The sequence below is a fragment of the Triturus cristatus genome, chromosome 8 (assembly GCF_964204655.1).
Source record: "Triturus cristatus chromosome 8, aTriCri1.1, whole genome shotgun sequence".
Lineage (NCBI taxonomy): Eukaryota > Metazoa > Chordata > Amphibia > Caudata > Salamandridae > Triturus > Triturus cristatus.
The window spans coordinates 30,478,544-30,497,941 of record NC_140591.1 but is presented as its reverse complement, the minus strand read 5'-3'; the positions used below and the strand labels follow the sequence as shown (position 1 = coordinate 30,497,941).

General features: G+C 51.0%; 1 protein-coding gene across 1 annotated transcript; it reads left to right on the top strand.

Moving 5' to 3' along the window:
* Nucleotides 1-16,515: 16,515 nt before the first annotated feature.
* LOC146799885 (uncharacterized) lies at nucleotides 16,516-18,936 on the top strand. The gene is made up of 2 exons (XM_085620824.1): nucleotides 16,516-16,742; nucleotides 17,673-18,936. The coding sequence occupies exons 1-2, from the start codon at nucleotides 16,520-16,522 to the stop codon at nucleotides 18,083-18,085; spliced, it is 636 nt and encodes a 211-aa protein (XP_085476950.1). The 5' UTR covers nucleotides 16,516-16,519; the 3' UTR covers nucleotides 18,086-18,936.
* Nucleotides 18,937-19,398: the final 462 nt, after the last annotated feature.

The following is a 19,398-nucleotide window of genomic DNA, read 5'->3' as shown; positions in this document are numbered from 1 at the left end:
GTACAAGGAGGTCAGGACTCAGGGGTCCCCTCGATTCTAGTCTCTTGGTTGGGAAAGGGGGTAGCGGGACAGTCTTGTTACCAATCTGGTAGATGCGATGATATGATGGATAGCTCACAATCCTCGAGCTCGGTGTTCTAGCTGGACGGGCCGCGGCAGCGCCAGCAGGTCCCGGTGAAGGTGGTCGTTACACGGTCCGCGGCAGCGCCAGCAGGTCCCGATGAAGGTGGTGGTTACAACGGTCCGCGGCAGCGCCAGCAGGTCCCAATGAAGGTGGTAGTCACAACGGTCCGCGGCAGCGCCAGCAGGTCCCAATGAAGGTGGTAGTTACAACGGTCCGCGGCAGTGCCAGCAGGTCCCGACGAGGATGGAGGATGCAGAAGGCCGCGGCAGCGCCAGCAGGCAGGATGATAGTTCACAAGGCAGGGCTACGGCAGCGCCGGTAGTCCGTCAAGGATGAGTTCTTCTCGGTGTCTCTCGACTCCAGGATACAACTGCCTTCCTGCTCTGGAGCTGCCCCAGTTATAGGTCTGGCGCCCTCTGATGTCCGGACCCCCGCACTTGGAGGTCGGGAGGTCCGGGATGAGGGAGTCCAGACACCCAGCAGGGGGGTGGAGCCAGCGCCCGGGGGAGCTGGGGGGCGATCGGCACCTGGCGGGGGAGAGCCATCGACACTTCTTTCTCCCATCGACCTGCCAAGTGGTCCGTTCACCTCCTGGGTGGATGGTGGTGCCGGGATGTCGGGGCCTGGCCAGGCCCAGGGTTAGGGTCGAGCTGAGGCCACGCGGCCTCGTGGTGCAGTGTCCAAGATGGCGGCCGGGCCGGGCGAGGGAGCCGGTAGTGGTTCGGCCCCATGATACAGGGATGTCCGGGGGCAGGAGTCCCGTCTGGAGACGGGGTGCGGGTTGTTTCTGTGGGTAACACCTGGAGGGCCGGGGCTCGGGCCCTGTCATGCGGGGAGGGAGCAAGCCCTTCATGTGGCCTGTCCAACAATACAGTTAAAACAACAGAGTGTCCATAGATAGAGTGTCCCTTCGTCTGCACCAATCACAGGTCCTCAGGGTGCTGATAGTCCTCTGTCACTGTCTACCCTTCCTCTTTCTTCGCTTCTCGCAGCCAGATAAGTCCTAATCTTTTGCTCTCTTATGTTTCCACTGTATAATTGCCATTTGCATGCTATTGCATTTAACGGCAAGTTTGCCAGTGGTTTATGTCAGCGCCCTGCACTGTGGGGGGTTGGTTTTCATTGTAATTTCCCCCGTTATTGTGCTGTTCAGCAGTGCCGTTCCAGTTATTGTGTTTCAACAGGGCCGTTCACCTCACGGCTTAAATCCATGCGGCGCACGCACCAACGTCTCTGTGGACGCGCGCCTGCCTCAGCGTGTTTTACGCGTCTTTATTCTTCCCTCAAAGGTTGGTTTCTTTTGTCATTAGTGAGTGGCCGCTACTTGGGAACTCGCATCCGGCCGTGGGAGCGTCTCTGCTCCCTAGCGGCCGCCTATACCGGTGCCGGCTCCCGGTGACCCCTATACACCGCTAGAGGGCGTGCATGCCCGGATTCCGTGCATTCAGCGCGTCGCAGAATCCCGAGCTGCATCGCCGTGGGGAGCCTGGTCTTGCCTGTCTTTTACACCCGCTGACTCGGGTCTGTGCTTTCCTGCCATTAGGCATATTATCTCAGTGCTAACGGCCCCGTTGAACGCCCGAGTTTCTCTTGTCGGTATCTGCCATTAGGCAGCCAGTTGGCAATTTCTCTACCCTGGGGGGGTCGGTATTTTTCTAGGCCAATTAACACTCTGAGTTAGAGTCTGTAGTGCAGACAGTGTCTGCTGGGACCTTTTACTTTGGCAGGCCGCCCTTAATATATTTTGGCACCAGGGCTGTTGGGTCCCGGGCTTTCAGCCCAATATATTGCGAGCACTGCCCGCCCCTATTGTAGGCTGACACCCAGCCCCCTCTACTCTGAGGTACACCACCTCTTCCGAAGTAATTACTTACCTGGCACATAATTACTTAACTGGTACAATACTACCTCTGATATTATGGAGACTTACCAGGAGGACGTCTATCAAGACGACCAGTGGGAGGAGGACCCGCTTACTGCCCTTCAATGGGATGAAGACTTTTACGATGCCGTGGACACAACCATTCACAAGGCGGTGGAACAAGCTATGACACCCCTTGAAGAAAGGTTATCTCGCAAGATTGACCAGGCCTGCGACAAGCTGGCCAAGGCTGCCCAGACCTTACCGGCTGCCTCTCCCCCCAGCAGCCCTCTAGCGGACCAATAGCCTCCACCAGCCAAACACGCTAGAGATGCTGGTGTGGATGCAGATGCCTTTGATCGCCTCAAACAGGCTTTTCTAGCTAGCACTACCCCTCTAGTGACACCCACTGCCTCAGGGGATGGGGACCAATGAGACGCTGACGACGACGCCGGCCCGACGCGTCCTTGGCGTCCTTCCCACCCAATACCTTCATCTGATGGCCAAAACCTCTGTGCCGACATGCTGCACCCGGACGATGTCCTCCACCTGAGGTCCTCCGACTGGTCCCCCTCAGACAAGGTTGCACAATATGTGGCCAGTCGGATCCGCAAGCCTCTTGAAGCCACTGCTCGTAACTGCCTTAGTGCGGAGTGTCCGCGCCCCTCCCTCGATGGAAAAGTAGCCGCTACACCAGACATTGACCCCAGAATGGCCACCTTTCTCCGGAAATTTGTCAAGGACCCGAAGGACATTGACAGGTCCTGGCGAGCTTGCCAGGATAAGCTGCTGGATACCTTGGGTCCAATCACCAAAATCTTGGATATGGCGGAGGAGGCCAAAGTTTCGGGATCACTAATATCACCCGATCCCCTCTCCACTTGGGCCCAGCGTGTAGTGGTGTTTCTTGGAAACGCCGTTTGCGTGATATCAACAGAGCGGCGCAGGTCCCTCCTGATAAAGGTCGACCCCAAACTGGGGGACCTGGCCGACTCAGAGGAGGGTCCCGTTGCGCAGGGCGGCCTCTTTGGCGAACCTTTTATTAAAGAATTAGGGAGGTTCGTAAACACCTTTACCTCCCTGGATAAACTGCAATCCTCCATTAGTAAGGTGTTTCGCCCTCGGATTTTTTGAGGGGCCGGACGAGGAAGGGGCCGCTCGTCCGGCCGTCCTAACCTACACAGGGGACAGGGCCCCAATAACGGGCAATATCAAGACCAGGCCCGCTTTGGCAACTTTTACCCCACACTAGTACGGCGAGGCAAGAAAAAAGGAGGCAGAGGCAGTAGCACCTCCAGCTCTTTCGGTGAGTGTACACCCTTCTTCCCTTCTAAAAGTGGGGGGCCGTCTGGCGCATTTTTTCCCAACTTGGTCTCCCATCACGGGGGACGCCTGGGTCTTACAAACAGTAAGGGATTTTCCCATAGAGTTTCACGGGGTACCTGCAGCCTGTGGCTCCCCGTCCACTTTGGTTTTCCGAGGCAGACTCCGCCTTGGTCGATCAGGAGGTCCAGTCTCTTCTGGACAAGGGCGCAATCGCAGAAACCCTGGCGCATCCCAGAGGTTTCCTCAGCAACCTCTTCCTAGTCCAGAAGCCGGACGGGGGACAACGGCCTGTTATCAACCTACGCGAGTTCAACGAGTGGCTGGTCTACCACCACTTCACGATGGAGGGCATCCATCTGATTCGCGATATTCTTCGTCCCAACGACTGGCTGGCACGCCTCGACCTCAAGGACGCCTACCTTGCGATCCCTATCTTCCCACCCCATTGGAGGTTTCTGCAATTTCCCTGGCGGGACAGGACTTACAAGTTCACCACTTTCGGCCTGTCCTCCGCCCCTTGGTGTTTCACCAAGGTACTTCGACCAGTGATCGAGCGCCTACGAGCATCGGGCATGAGGTTCTTCGTCTATCCAGACGACATTCTTCTGATGGCTTAAATCCCAGAACACTCTCTCGTCACCTCCAGACAGCAGTCGACCTCCTACAGAGTCTCGAATTTGTGATCAACGAGGCCAAATCCACTCTGATTCCATCTCAGAAAGTGGTTTTCCTCTGTTTTTACGATAGACTCCGTGGAGTCCATCCTCAGCCTTCTATCTTGCAAAATGATGAAAATCCGTCACGAGATCCGGAGATCTCTATCCCAGACTCAGATATCCCTCAGGCAACTAGCTCGCATTGTGGGCCTTCTCTCGGCCTCCATTCAGGCTATATTTCCGGGCACGCTCCATTACAGCGCCTCAAGGCTACACACCTACGCAAGGGCCTCTCTTATTCTCACAAAGTGAGTTGTCAGCGGACGCCAGGGAGGAGCTCCAGTGGTGGCTCTCCAACATGGAGGCCTGGAATGGTCGAGCCATTTTCGGTTCCACACCAGATATCATGATCGACACCGACACGAGCAGATTCGACTGGGGCGCGAGGTGTGGCGACTTCGCCACGGGACGTGTGTGGTCTCTGTCGGAGCAACAGTTGCACATCAACTGTCTGGAACTTTTGGCAGGCTCATTCACAATCCAGTGCTGGACCAAGGACTCGATCCGGTCTTGCGTCCTTTTCAAGATGGACAATATCTCGGCGGTCCGATATATCAACCATCTGGGAGGCACACACTTGTGGGCCCTCTCAGACCTCGCGGTGAACTTTTGGCAGTACTGCCTAAATCAACAGATCTCGGTCACAGCGGAATATCTCCCCGGTCGGGACAACCAGGTGGCAGACTTCCAATCTCGCCATTTCCACGACGTGAGTCTCTGGAAACTGCACCCGGGGATGTTTGCGGATCTCCAAAGCGTCTGAGGTCCCTTCTCGGTGGACCTCTTTGCCTCCCGCCTGGATCACCAGCTTCCCAGGTTCTCCAGCTGGAGACCAGATCCCCTTGCAGAAAGCGATCCTGCGGAATTGGCAGAAAGAAGCAGGATATGTCTTTCCCCCGTTTGACATGATACGCGAGTCTCAGCCCAGGTTCGGCGACAGAGAGTGGATGTGCTGCTCATTTCGCCGATTTGGAGATCGCAAGTCTGGTTTCCGGTTCTACTGGAACTTTCTTGGGATTCTCCAATCCTACTCCCCGCTTTCCAACTCTTCTCCTCAATCCGAACGGGGTTCCTCACCCGCTGATCGAGCAGGGATCTCTGACCCTGATGGCTTGGCCGATTACAGGGGACGATGGGCGGTCCCAGGTCTTTCGGAAGCGGCTGAGAGTTTCATGTCCAAGGCCTGGGCCGACAGCACAATCAAACAATACCGTTCCACCTGGAGAAGGTGGTATCGTTGGTGTCTGCAATGGAGTATCAATCCTGTGGCAGCGGATGTGACCTCCATCTTAAATGTTTTGGCCTCCCTGGCAGAAGAGGGGTTGGCGTAAAGGACCATCAATACCTTCCGTTCCGCCATCTCTGCTGGGCACACCATGGTCGATGGTTCTCCTGTCGGGGAGCATCCCTTAGTCTGTCTCTTTTCCTCCAGAACCTCGATACTCTCAGCTATGGGATGTCAATCGGGTTTTGAACTTGTTTCTGTCCTGGCAACCGAATAGATTCCTCTCTAGAAAGGAACTTTCTGTGAAATTAGCCATGCTGATTTGTCTAGTCTCTTGCAGATGGGTTTCAGATGTCAGAGCCCTGGATGTTTCTGTTAGGATTTTCTTCCTAACAGGGGTTACCTTTACTATCCGTAGATGCACCAAATGCGGGACGAAATCCATCTCATATCCCGCTTTTCCGGATTCCCCGAAGTTATGTGTGGTATCTTGCCTCAAAGCATATGAGGAGATGTCAGAGGAGTTTAGACCTCAAGGGGAAACGCCAGTTACTCATTGCGCTTAAAAAGCCACACAAGGCTGTGTCTTCCCCCACGATTGCCCGCTGGGTTCGGTGGGTAATGCCGGAAGCTGGTATCGAACTACGCGCATTTGGAGTGCAATCGACTAGAGGGGCAATGGCCTCCAAAGCATTTACCCTGGGAACTCATCTGGAAGACATTCTGAATGCAGCAGACTGGTCTTCAGACTCCACCTTTAAACGGTTTTACTTTAAACCGGTTATTGATATGGCTCACTTGGTTGTGAGCAAGCTTTAAATGAGCATAATCCTCGCCTCTGGTTCTGACATAGAATGAAAAATGCCCTAGCTATTGTAACGGGAAGTTTCAATTCTATTAAGGACTCGGAGGTGAGGATTATTCCACCCAGGGTACAAATTCCTTGACTGCATTCCCTCCCTTGTATTGGAGTAAGTAACAAATTACTTTGCTTTGCCTGTGCTATTGGACAAGTTCTCCCGTGACTGTCTTTGAGATGTTTTTCACAGGGCTAAACCTTAGCCATGACTGTCGCTTACACTATGCCTTTGGTCCTTGGAGACGATTCCAACAGACAAGATTCCTGAAGCGTCCTTGATGGCTGATCTCGAGCGACGAAAGAGGAAGGGTAGACAATGACAGAGGACTATCAGCACCCTGGGGACATGTGATTGGTGCAGATGAAGGGACACTCTATCTATGGACACTCTATTGTTTTAACTGTATATTCCCTATGTTTCTTGGGAATAGTAGTTTGTTTTTACTTGACTTCGAATGGCTGTTATTCAATAAAGTGAGGAAAGAATAGCATAATCCTCGCCTCCAAGTCCTTAATAGAATTGAAACTTTCCGTTACGATAGCTAGGAAAGTTTTCATTCTATTAATGACACGAAGGCGAGGATTAGGCTTTACTTCCTTCACTTTATTACAAATAACCAAGCTCCAGCAATCAGGTTCCAGCCTGCCGTATAATGTCCCGTGAAGCCTCTCTAGCCTCCTCTTGCTTCCTACGATGGCTGTAATCTTCCATTTTGGTTACTCCTGCTTATTGGATTCTGCCCCTGGAGACAAAAATTAACAAATTATTGCCACCGAACCAAAACAATATACCACAGAACACAATACAGGTCAACATTATAACGTTCGAGTGCAGCAGAAGAACACAACTTCATATAACAATATTTAATATAACACACCGATTTGAGTGTTCATAAACTGATGACCATTAACATCACTAAAATAACGCACCTTCTGAAATGAGAAGAGAAAAACTTGGAGAAAAGTTTTTTAGGGCGGGCTAATTTTTGCCTCCGTGTCCTTAATAGAATTGAAACTTTCCTTTACGACAGCTAGGAAATGTTCATTCTATGGCAGGACACAGAGGCGAGGATTAGGCTAGTTTAAAGCGTATCCAGCACCATGCTTACCAGAGAGGGAACGGGCTTAAAATAAAAGGTCTTAAAGGTGGAATCATTCAACCAAATCTTGAGGTGTCAATTCTAGCTTCTTGTATGACCCACCTGACCCATCTGGCAATCGTAGGGGACGAAACCACTTTGTGGGGTTTTGTGAGGGAAATTAACAATTGTCTCTCCCCATGTGGACGGAGTTCTTCGGTCATAGTTTCATATGCTTTAATGGTGCGAACCACACACAACTTAGAGGATTGTTGTAGAGACGGATAAGAAACCAGTCTAGAACCACTTTTTTGTTCTGCCCGAAATGTGAAAGGTTACCCCCTCAGGGGTGAAGACTCTACCTGTTACGTCCAGGGACCGGACATCCGATAACAGATAAAGCAGCATCGCTAACTTCACCATCAAATGTTTCTGGAAAGATACTTATTAGAGGGCCAAGACTGAAACAGAAGAAGAACCTTGTTAACATCCCATAGAGACGTGTATCTGGGCTCAGGAAGAACTGAGAGTCTGATACCCCGCATTAGCTTTCTGACTAGCGGGTGTTCACCAACCTGGTGTCCATCCACCGGAAGGTGACCCACCAAAATCACCGATCTATAGGTATTAATAGACCAGTATGCGAAAACTTGAGAAGCCAGGTCTGTAAGAAAGTTCACAACCTGGACAATGTCTGCCTCCAGGGGATCAGTCTGGAGTTGGAGACACCAACCCAACCATCTTGACCAGGCAGATCCAAATCATTTATTCGTGTTGTCTGCCCAGGCCTTAGCGAGCGAGGAGGAAGCCTCTGCTGAAAGGCCTGAGACTTTCCAACGACGCCTGTAACCCTCCAGGCCATGAGGTGGAGAGATCCCGCTAGGACTAGCGGGTGGGGATTGTTCTGGGGATCCCTGAGGAGATCGGGAAACAGTGGTAGAGGGATTGGAAAATCCCAGGAAAGTTCCATCATCACTGGAAACCAAGCTTGTGATCTCCAAATCGGAGTGATCACCACTACCTCTGCTTTTTGCCTGCACACCTGAGCCGTCAGCCTCGTGTGAATGGGGAAAAGGCATAAGATTGTTCCTTTTCCAGTCCTGATGAAAGGCGTCTATGGCTGTTGCATGGGGGTCCGGTCTTCAACTGCAGTACCTGTCGAGCTGGTAGTCTAGCCAGGATGCGAAAAGATCCATGGAAAAAGGACCCCATCTGTCCTGGATCAGACGGAAGGCCTGGGGATCCAGCTTCCAAAGGCTGGAATCCCTCCAGTGGCGAGAGTGCCAATCTGCCACCTGATTGGAACTCCCCGGGAGATGTTCCGCCGACAAAGAGATTTGTTTGGACAAACAATACTCCCACAGGGTCCGTACTAGGTCTGACAAAGTCCTGGACCGGGTCCCTCCTAGATGATTGACGTAGCGCACTGCTGCCACGTTGTCCATCTTGAGGAGGACCAAGCATTTCACCTTCTCCTTGGTCCAACAAAGGATGGCGAACGACCCTGCCACCTGCTCCAGACAATTTATGTGCAGGTGGAGGACCATTTTCCGTCGGTAGAGAACTCTCCACATGGCGCGCCCCATCTGGAGCCTCTGGCGTCTGACTCGATTACCAAAGGGCGGTAAACTCGAAAACTTGAGAATCCCATACGAGCTGAAGGAAACGCATATGCGAAGGGAAGATTGGAACCGCCAGGTAGGCGTCTCTGAGGTCCAGGCGGACAATCCAATCGGAAATCTGAAGAAGATCCCACAAGAGATGAATACCCTCCATCTTCAGGTGACGGTAGAGTAGCCAAGAGTTGAAATCTTTTTGATGACCCGACGTTGTCCGCCATCCCTCTTTTCTACCACAAAGAGGATGCTGATAAATCCTCTGGGATGGATTGCTGACCTCTATCGCCCCTTTCCGCAAAAGGTTGTCCACCTCCTGACTCACTAACGCCTTTTGTTCGGGAGTAAAAAACTGAGGAGCAGGTGGGTGGGTTTGAGCTGTGCCATAAAACTCGATATGGAAACCCCCCACTGTTGTCTATCACCCATGCGCCTGAGGACAGATTTTTCCAATTCGCCTGAAAAAGGGCCAAGAGTCCCACAATCGAGATCCCAGTTGGGTATTGTTAAAGTTGCCTCTGTGGCCGCCTCTGCCTCCACGATGACGGAGGTAAGACTTGGTCTGGTAGAAATACCTGCCACTGACCACGTCTGGAGTCACCACCTTTGGAGGCTGTCTGAAAAGGACGGCCAGTATTGAGAGTCCCCCTACCTCGACCGGCTGCAGCAAAAACACTGGGGGTAAAAATCGGCTTGATGAAAGACTGCGCTTTATCAAGGGAATTGAATGTATTAACAAACTTCCCTAACTCTTTAATAAATGGATCCCCAAACAGGTTTCCCTGCGCAATCGTTCCCGCCTCTGATGTGGAGAGCTCCCCCAACTTAGGGTCAATATTGATGAGAAGTGACCTGCGCCTCTCTGTAGAGATCGCGCAGTTGGCGGTCCCCAGGAACATAATGGCTCTCTGAGCCCAGTTAGATAACACTTCCGGAGAAATCAGGGAACCAGAGGCATTGGCGTCCTCCGCTATGTCCATGATCTTAGCCAGTGGACCGGCGACATCCAGGAGCTTAAGCCGACATGAGTGCCAGGACCAGCTAATACCCTTTTTGGGGTCACAAACAAACTTGGCGAGGAAAGTGGCCATCTTAGAGTCAATTTCCAGTGTGACTGCCACTTTCCCCTCCAAACAACCCCTCATCTCTTTGTCTAAGGGCTTCTGAAGACGACTAGCCATATAGGCCGCCACCTTGGACGCAGGGCACCAGTCCACGGATCTCGGATGCAAAAGATCATCCAGGTCCAGGAAATCCCCTTGAGCTGTGAGATCTGTATCTGTGGGCGGGCCCGACCCTCCAAGAGGGGCGGTTACCGGGCACCACAGTCGAGAACCGTCCCCATCCCCGTCAGAAGTGTTGAGGTAATCATCCCCCTCCCCCTGGCACAACTGTGGTGGTGAGAGTGGAGCCGACCCCAAAGGGCCCAGTGTCTGGGGGTCTGGGCTGGGTTGGACGTCCAAAAAAGACTTCTTGAGGCGTGCAAAGGCGTCTAGATCAACACTGGGGTCGTCCCCGCGCTTGTCCACATTCTGAGATGGGGTAGCCTGCGGAACTAATAACTGCCCTTAGGGTAGGGGGCCGGGGGCCCATTAACATCGTCCCTCGGTTTGAGGGGTTACTGGCACTGCGCCTGGAGTGCCGCTAATCTCTTCTCCAGGGGGCTACCCCCTGCGACTCACCTCTCAGGATGGAGGCATCCATTACCTCACAGAACTGGTCATCGATGGGGAGGTAAGTAACCTCTTCCTCCTCCAAATAATCCCCAGACTCATCGTAGTCCATGGACTCCATTGCCACCAGGAAACACAACTCCCGCACTCAACAAGAGGGATCTGACAGGTAAATACCAAATTTTAAGAATAGTGGGACTGCCCCCTTGGTATCTGAGGGGTTAATGAGCGCCTGGGGTGTCCCTGAAGCCAATTAGATCTTACCCCGTAGGGTGTTGTCCCTTCAGGTGCCGGCTCGCTAGCAGGGAAAAAAACCTTCCTTTAATCTCCAACGCGACTGCTGTCAATTACACTACTCGAATCGCAAAACAAGCTAAACATAGACCGCTCCTGTCGCGGTAATTGATTGGGCTTCCCCCGTGATGATTGCCGCAGCAAATGCACGGGCCCTCTATGGGTCAGAAGACCGCACCGCGCTTAGCGAGCGTCGGGGAAAAACACTTTTGATACGGTGTCACATAAAATACTCCTGAAACGTCTGCAGGACATTGGGGTCAGGGGTTCAGCCCTGGCCTGGATTAAATCATTTTTATCGGAAAGATCCTTTCAGGTCTTGGCACCTCCCTTCTCCTCACAGGAGTTTGCTCTTTACGTTAGCCCGCTGGCGGAGCTGGCAAAGGGAAGGGGGCTGTCGCTGGTATCATACGCTGATGATACCCAATTGGTGATAGCCTTCTCTAGGAAATGTACCATCAATCTAGACAACTTCAAGGACGATCTGCTGGCTATCTCCGATTGGATGGCAGCTAATTGTCTACTACTCAACTCCGGTAAATCGGAAATCCTGCTATTTGGGAAGGATAGGGAGCTGTGGACCGATCTTTACTGGCCGGACCGCCTAAAACCTGCCCCAGTCCCTAAGGACACCGTAAAAAATCTTGGGGTATGGTTTGACCGAGGATTGACCTTTGAGAAACAAACAAAAGCCGTCGCTGGGGTCTGCTTTGGACTCCTGTGGGGTCTAAAGCCGTTGTTCGGGTTTTTCCCCCCTCCGGTGCGCCAGACTATCATCCAGGCGTCTGTTCTATCTAGACTGGATTATGGCAACTGCCTATATCTGGGAGCAACAAGGGCCAGCGTAAAGCGTCTCCAGAGGGTCCAGAACGCAGCAGCACGGATCCTGGTCTCACTTCCTAAGCATTGCTCAGTCGCCCAGGTGCTTCCCAAACTCCATTGGCTGCCAGTGGATAGGCGGATACAGTTTAAAGCATTGTGCATCTCACATAAGATTCTAGCAAAACAGGGTCCGCCGGGCCTTCTCCATTTGTTGGAGGCGTATGTACCTAAGCGCTCACTGCGATCTGTTGACCAAGCTATGGTCTGCGCTCCTCGAGTGTGGAGGGCCAGGGCAGGGGGACGTTTGTTCCGCTACCTGGTGGCAAAACTGTGGAACTCACTCCCGACATCTGCTAGAACTATTTCTAATCACCTGGTTTTCCGTAAGGCCTTGAAGACTTGGCTTTTTCCCTTCTCTACCATTTAACTGCCGCGACTCGCTCAAGCTCTGGTTCCTGGTCCTTGTGCTGCGCTGGGACGCCTCGTTGCTGTGGCAGCCATGCGCATTATAAATTCGAAATAAAATAATAAATAAAATAAAATACATGCTATCTGCCAAATCCTGTGCCTCAAAATCGTACCTGGTGCCTTAACCATAAACTTCTTGTGTTTGAGGCCACAGTCACTGAAATAACAAATGCCATCCGTGACTTCCTAGCCATCAATGATAAGCCAGACACTCCTGTTGCTCTGCTGTGGGACACATTAAAAAGCGGTAATTCAGGGCCTCATAATAGCCATAGTGGCTTGGATTAACAGGGACAGGAGGGATAAACGGTCACAACTGGAGGATGGGAATAGGGAATTGGAAGAGGTGCATAAGCAAACTGGTTCCCTTAAAGCGCGACACCAGCTTACGGCGGCCCATAAACAAAAAAGCTGAATATGCGCTCCTGTATTCAAAGCAGAAATAACTATGCTGGGGGCAATAAGGCGGGCCATCTGCTAGCACACAGGCTCCGCACCCAGCCCCTCTATCAAAGAATACCGAAGATTGAATCAGCACATAGCTCAGGAGTTTGAACACTTCTACTCTACAATATACACAGCAGAAGCCTTGACCTTGGGAGATGCTGAGTCCTATTTGAAGCAGGTCCCCTTGGCCCATAATCCCCTGGATGAATCCCAAAACGGGACAAGCACATTCAGCACACTGACGTACTTATGGTCATACAGCGTCTGCAGCCAGGCCAATCGCCTGGCCAGGACGGTTACAAAACGTTTGCACCTATCTTAGCACCCATTCTAACCCACTTATATAATTCCTTTAGTACTACAGGCACTCTCACTTACACGATGCAGCTGGCGACCATCGCAATCATCCCTAAACCTGGCAGGAACCCTGCATACTGCTCCTGATACCGCCCCATTTCACTACTGAATGTGGATGCCATTCACAAGTATCTTGGCTACCTACCTAGATTCATATATGCAAGGACTTGTGGATCCTGACCAAGCTGGGTTCATACAGTGTTTCTCGTATCAGAGTTCCTTGTTATTCATTGTTTTTTAGGACTTCATGGCAGATGCAGACTGGTGATAGCTGGCAGTGAATCGGAGACAGTAGTCCTATATAGGATGGAGTGCAAGCATGGTGTTTCCAAGAGATCCAGCTCTAGCCTGATTGTCCAGGCCCCTTTGTCACAGAAGAGCCAGTGATTAGTTGGGAGGACCTAGGAGTAGGCCCAGTTGTACAAGAAGAGATCTGGTAGCCCAAACCCCTCATTATAGGGTGCCCACACACATTTAATAAAGGATACCTGAGGGTTACCACCTGCATATAAAAGTGTACTGAACATCATTGCAAGTCAGGGAAGGATTTAATGTGGATAGTTTAATAGAATATTTAAAACCCAGGGTAGTGGAATAATTCTAAAGTTATCCCTCAACTCCATTATGGAGATTGGCAGTGAGGTCCATCTCTCCAGCTTCTGCCTCATGCACCTTAGCGAGGTCATTTTCACGTTCCAACATGTGTTCATGTCCTTCGCCACCGACATGCTTAGGTATTTAAAGTTGGTTAAGCAAAGCACATATCAAGTGTCTTCTCACCTGGAAGTATGTGGGCTTCCCCCATTCACCTTTAGATTGGGAGTTTGCTGTAATTCTGTAAGATACGAGTTAGCCTGATGTGTCCAGTTGTTGAATGTATATGAACCTATATTGGCATATAAGGACACCCTGTCCTCATAGCCATGATACGACTAAAAACCATGCAGCTGCATGTTTCGCTGGACCAATTCAGCTCAAAACGGAGGGTAGAAAGTGGCTTTACTGCCTGGTCGCTCTCTCCATTGAAAAGGGGGGAGTTAGCATTCTATTTATACTCATTTGGATCCATTGGGCCATATAAAGCACCCTCATTTTTTTTCAAAGATCCGCCACATGAAAATCCAATAAACCGCGTTGAAGGTATTTTCAAGGTCCATTAAAACCAGAGCTGCATCACCCCACAACTTGCCTGCTCTCTCCAGCACCACATGTGGGTGCCGCTGCTCAGCATGAAACCATTCTGGTCATTGTTGACCAATATATATCACTCTGGTAAGTCTATTGGAAAGGATTATTGCCAGCATTTTCACTTCAACATTGATTAAAGGAATTGGTTGAGGAGGATAAGCAGTAGGTGTGTGGCTTGCCAGGTTTCTCTATTACTGTCACAGCAGCTCCATGCAAGTCCAAAAGCAGGGAGCTTGTTTACTGGGTTTCCTAAGACATAGTGATGCTAGTAAGGAGGTGTTTTATTTCAAAAACTCTGGAGGGAATCCATTTGCTCCAGTGTCTTGCCGACTGTACTCCTAAGAAGGTAAGTTATAACTCGTCTTTAGTGGGAGGTTTCTCTTTGGTCTTCTACTGGTAGGCTAGCTATAAACATTTCTCTAATTATGGGATGGCGCATCTCAGCCTGCTGTGGGATCAGTTTTGCATACTAGAGTTAGTGGAAATTTTCTAATGTCTGCTATTTCATTCTTCTTAGGCAACAACTCTTTATTACTATTGAGCACTAAAGGAATAATTTTCGCCCCGGCCTCCTTGTTGGCCAGCCAATAAAGAAGTTTACCTGCTTATTCCCTATATTCATATATTTTGTTCCAGGTGCTAGCCAACCTATCTGTACATTATCTAAATGTTTTTGCATAAATGCTAGCTTTGCAGCCTCAAGTAATCTGAGGGTGGTGCATGAGTGAAGCAGATGGCTTTATAGTTAGGTAATTTCCTCCTCAATGTGTATCTATTTCCTATCCTTCATTTTCCTGCTGAGGAAGAACATGGCTCACCCTCAGATGACAGATAAAGGTCTCCCAGAGAGTGCCGGGTGAGGGAACCGAGGTAGCATTCAGTTTAGAGCATTCACTTATCTTGCACCTTAGTTGGTCAGTAAGCCAACAACTGTTAAGCTGCCACATACCTCTAGGACCCTGAACACACCCACCCAACGTCAACCCACTGGTGAGTAGTTAGATATACCCTTTGAGAGGATTTACAGTTTCTAAATGGTAGTTATATTTGTTACAGGAATAAATATGCTGTCACGGAGTGCCTGACCCTACTTCAGAAGAGGAGGAGAACTGTGATCTGATGCCCCCTTACGTCTCTCCTATTCTTTACTTACAGTCACTGTGGAATCTCCCGAGTCCGGACTGCAGCGGTCCCTTTAATCCAGCAGCTTCTCCCGTCCATGTGACTGGATCACATGACCCAATCAGGAGACCGGATAAGGAAGAAGAACCCTTCATAAGCGGCACTGCGGCCCGGCAGAGCGTCGCTTATTTCTGGAACCAAGGTTGCCTAACCCCCAGCGAAGGAGGAACCGGACCAAAGGAAGAAGACCCCTCCACGAATCCTGGGGAAGAGAGCAGCGCGACGAGACCCGCACCTGACCCCAGGAACCATCCCGACGCCGGTGAAAGGGAGCCGGACCCCATCCGGTACGGCCAGCACACCAGCCACACTCCAGGAGGAGTGTGGCTCCCTGAGGTACGGGCCCGAATCCGGGGGTGGTTAAGAAAAGGAGAAGCGTGCTAGGCCTTCTGAGGGACGGGTTTAAAAGACGCAAAAATAAGCCCAGTGCACGTTTCACTGCACATGGTGACGGTCCCGGTGTTAGCCCCTCACACCCTACCCCCTTTGTGTTGTGTGCCCAGAATACGAGCGTGACCACCATGTTTGTTTGTTGTTTCTTTTTTTGTTTTGTTCTTCATGACGGCTGTCCTCACCTCGGGGAAGAAGACGGGTTCCAGGACGCCCTGTATTATCGTCTAGTCTGAAGCAGGAAAAGACTGTCACGCCAGAACCGAATGTGTCATACCCCAAGAGAGATTGAATAAAGTCCTCTGATACTTACCTCTCCTATATCGGCTCCTCGTGATTTTCTACATATGCGTAATCTGGAAAAGAATTGATTTGGGCCATGAAAAAAATGAACAGCCTTTTTGTGTGTGCTTCCTCGGCCCTGTCACACAGTCCCAATGATTCAGTCCATTTCGACATAGTCCCTGTTCTACGCATCATGGCTAACCCACTCATGTCCATGGTTAGGTTCATTGTAGAATTTAAATCCCCTTAGCATCTAGAGCGGGTTGTCTAGTTAGCAGATCGGTAATTTGCCCAAGAGTGCCCTCATGGAGGTTGATATACACTGACTATCGTAAATGAACAACACTCCAGCAGTCCTGTAATAGCTATAAAGTGACCCAGGTTATTATTATAAACCCTGGATACTACCAGCGGGAAGGTTTTTAGGTCATGCCTACGCAGCGAGCATGCGCTGCATAGGAAAAAGACCTTTTGAAATCGATTCAGTATGGAGGTGATAGAACACTACCAACAATTGTTCATCACCTCCACTGTGTCATTGGCAACACAAACGGAAATATGGCAGTCCATTGTGAACGTAAATGCAGTCGGAGTGTTGAGGAGGTCAATGGAGGAGGTCAAGAGGCGCTGGCATGATGTGAAAAGCCAAACCAAGCAGAAACTCGCTGCCAACAGGAAGGCAGCAACGGCGACTGGAGGTGGGAGTCCTGCGCCACAGGCGGAGCTGGATGAGCTGGAGGAAATGGTGGCCACAGTCATCAGTGTGGAGACGGTGCAAGGAGTTGGGAGTCCAGACACAGCTCGATATGACCTGACCCAACAGCAACAGGGTGAGTAACGACCAGGGACTGGGGGGATGGGGGAAGATGGGCACAATGGCACACATGCACAATTATGTGTAGCACACTGCACACCCACAATGAATGTGGAACATGCCCCTGATACCCTTGGCACACTGCAGCACACATAGAAACACCAATTAGGCCCCCATCCACTATGTGCACAAAGGGCCCCCCCTCCCTATCACCAATTCCACAACCTACCCATGCACATGTGCTGAATCCAGCAAAGCAGTGGCTCTGTGAGCCACACTGACAATGCAAGTGACACTGCATGACTGATAGCATGGCTGCAGTCAAAATACATGACATGATGCACGACATGACACTGAGGTGGCCCAGTGTGGATCACATCCTCAAAGTAGCAGGTCACACTCTGACACATCCACGTGCGCATACAACCCCTGACGTCAACAACACATCTGCAGACAAACAATGCACAAGAGTACAAAAACCGTCCAAGAGCACAAATGACCCAAGTCGCCAACATCTCAGCACCGTAAAAGCACACAAGTCAAAGGCACACCGCTTCAAAGGGATAAGGGGCTGCTAAATCAGAGATGCAGGGGAAACTCTCCCACAATGCAGCACACACACATAGCAATTACAGCACATCAACATTGACGACAATGTGGTACAAAGTGCAACACTTTCACTACAGGACAGAGGACACAACTGGTGCAGCTTGTGCGTAGAAACTGGCCAATCACATCTGGCATAGCAGGAAACTGTGAGATGATAATGTACGAGTACAACCTCACATCCGTCATGTAGTCGAAATGTCCACTGTCTCCCATCAAATAGCCAGCTCCTCCAAAACAGTCACAACGTACATTGTCATGCGGTCTGTATGTAAACATGTACAATGCGTCAACATACTTGTAACACACTGTTAACCTGCATCTCCCCTTTACATTGCAGAGGGACAATCAACACCTCCTGCAGAGCAGACCAGACATCTCTTCAGTGATGATGAAGAGGACCCCCTGGCCATCTGCTCCGACACCCTCCAACAGCTCGTAGACAGCCTCAGCACCCAACCTCCAGGAGCAGGGCAGCCCAGCTGCATCGAGGTGACCCCACCCCCTGCACAGACCACACAGCAGGAAGCACCCACCACCACGGCTGGCTCCCAGTACCTCACGGAAAAACACATGGCCTTCCAACGCCGTGTGTTAGACTGCCAGAGGGGGCTGGCTGAACAGGTGCGGGTGGGTTTCGACCTCTTGGCAGACAAACTAGATGCCATACATGGTAATTCCCATCAGGGACCACTTACAGTCCCTAACAGACACCCACAGTCCGTTCCAGGCTCTACAACAATCTTTGGCTGACCTCGCTGGGGCCATTACTCGGATTCAAGAACTGTCTAGTCAGACAGGCTCCAGCGATGACAGCACAGAGTTGGCACAGATGCGGAGGACAATGGAGACCATGGAGCGGATGCAGGCTGGAAGGATGGCTGCCACGGCTGAACACCGGCGAGATGTAGCTGGGATCTTCCATGCCCTGCAGATCCTCATCTTGCCATTGCTGGCACAGAGCCTGTCCCAGAAGACTGCTGCAGGAACTTCGACGCACACATCTCCACCCCCTGATGTGTCATTGGCACACAGTGATGCAGCCATAACACCTTCGCCCCCTGATGTGTCATTGGCACACAGTGATGCAGCCCTACCACCTCCGCCCCCTGATGTGTCAGTGGCACACAGTGATGCAGCCCTACCACCTCCGCCCCCTGATGTGTCAGTGGCTCACGGTGATGCAGCCATAACACCACCACACACACCTGACACACCGGACACAGAAGACATATCAGAGGAGTAAAATGTGGGTGGTAATGACTGTGTGAGAAAGGAGGTTGTAGCATTCATCCCTGCCATATGGCCTGTTCCTACCTGGTTCAGCCCTCTGCATCATGCCATGGAACAACACCTTCCACTGTCCCCCGAAACACTCTGTGACATTCACCTGGACCCCGACATGGACTGCCATATCTGCTCTGTTTACCAACGACACAACAATCAGGCTGCGGACTGAACTCTTCCTCTTCCGAGTAACTTGTCATTCCCCAAAGGACTCTGGTTGGCCCTCCACTGGGCAACCATGTAATGTGGGGTTTGCATGGCCATGTACTGCTCCAGCTCCGACACTCCACAGAATGTGAATAAAACATTCCAAATCACACAGATGTGTCATGTCTATGTTCAATCAAGTATAAAAGTATGGATGAATGTAGGGACACTGATTGCACAAAAAGGTACACCCTGGGCAATGACATCAATGCGCATGTTTGACCCTGACCCACATGGCCAATTAGATGACTGTGAAGGTGTGAACTAGCTGTGACCTCATTGCCCATGAACAAACAACAATCTTGCAAACCCCCAACGTAGCCCCACGTCCATGTATTAAATAGGGCTGTGTGTACATTCTGTAGCAGCCCTAAAGTAGTGTCCCCCATCACATGTGACAACAGAACATCTCTTTGCATACCTACTCACACTCAACTGTGTGGACTCAGCCTGTTTTGATGGTTCACATTGATCCACATGGCAAGAAGATGGACACCATACTCACATTGCTGAAGACACGTAAGAGCACAGGTCTACCAGCAACTATCCCAACCACAATGTCTGGCTCACAG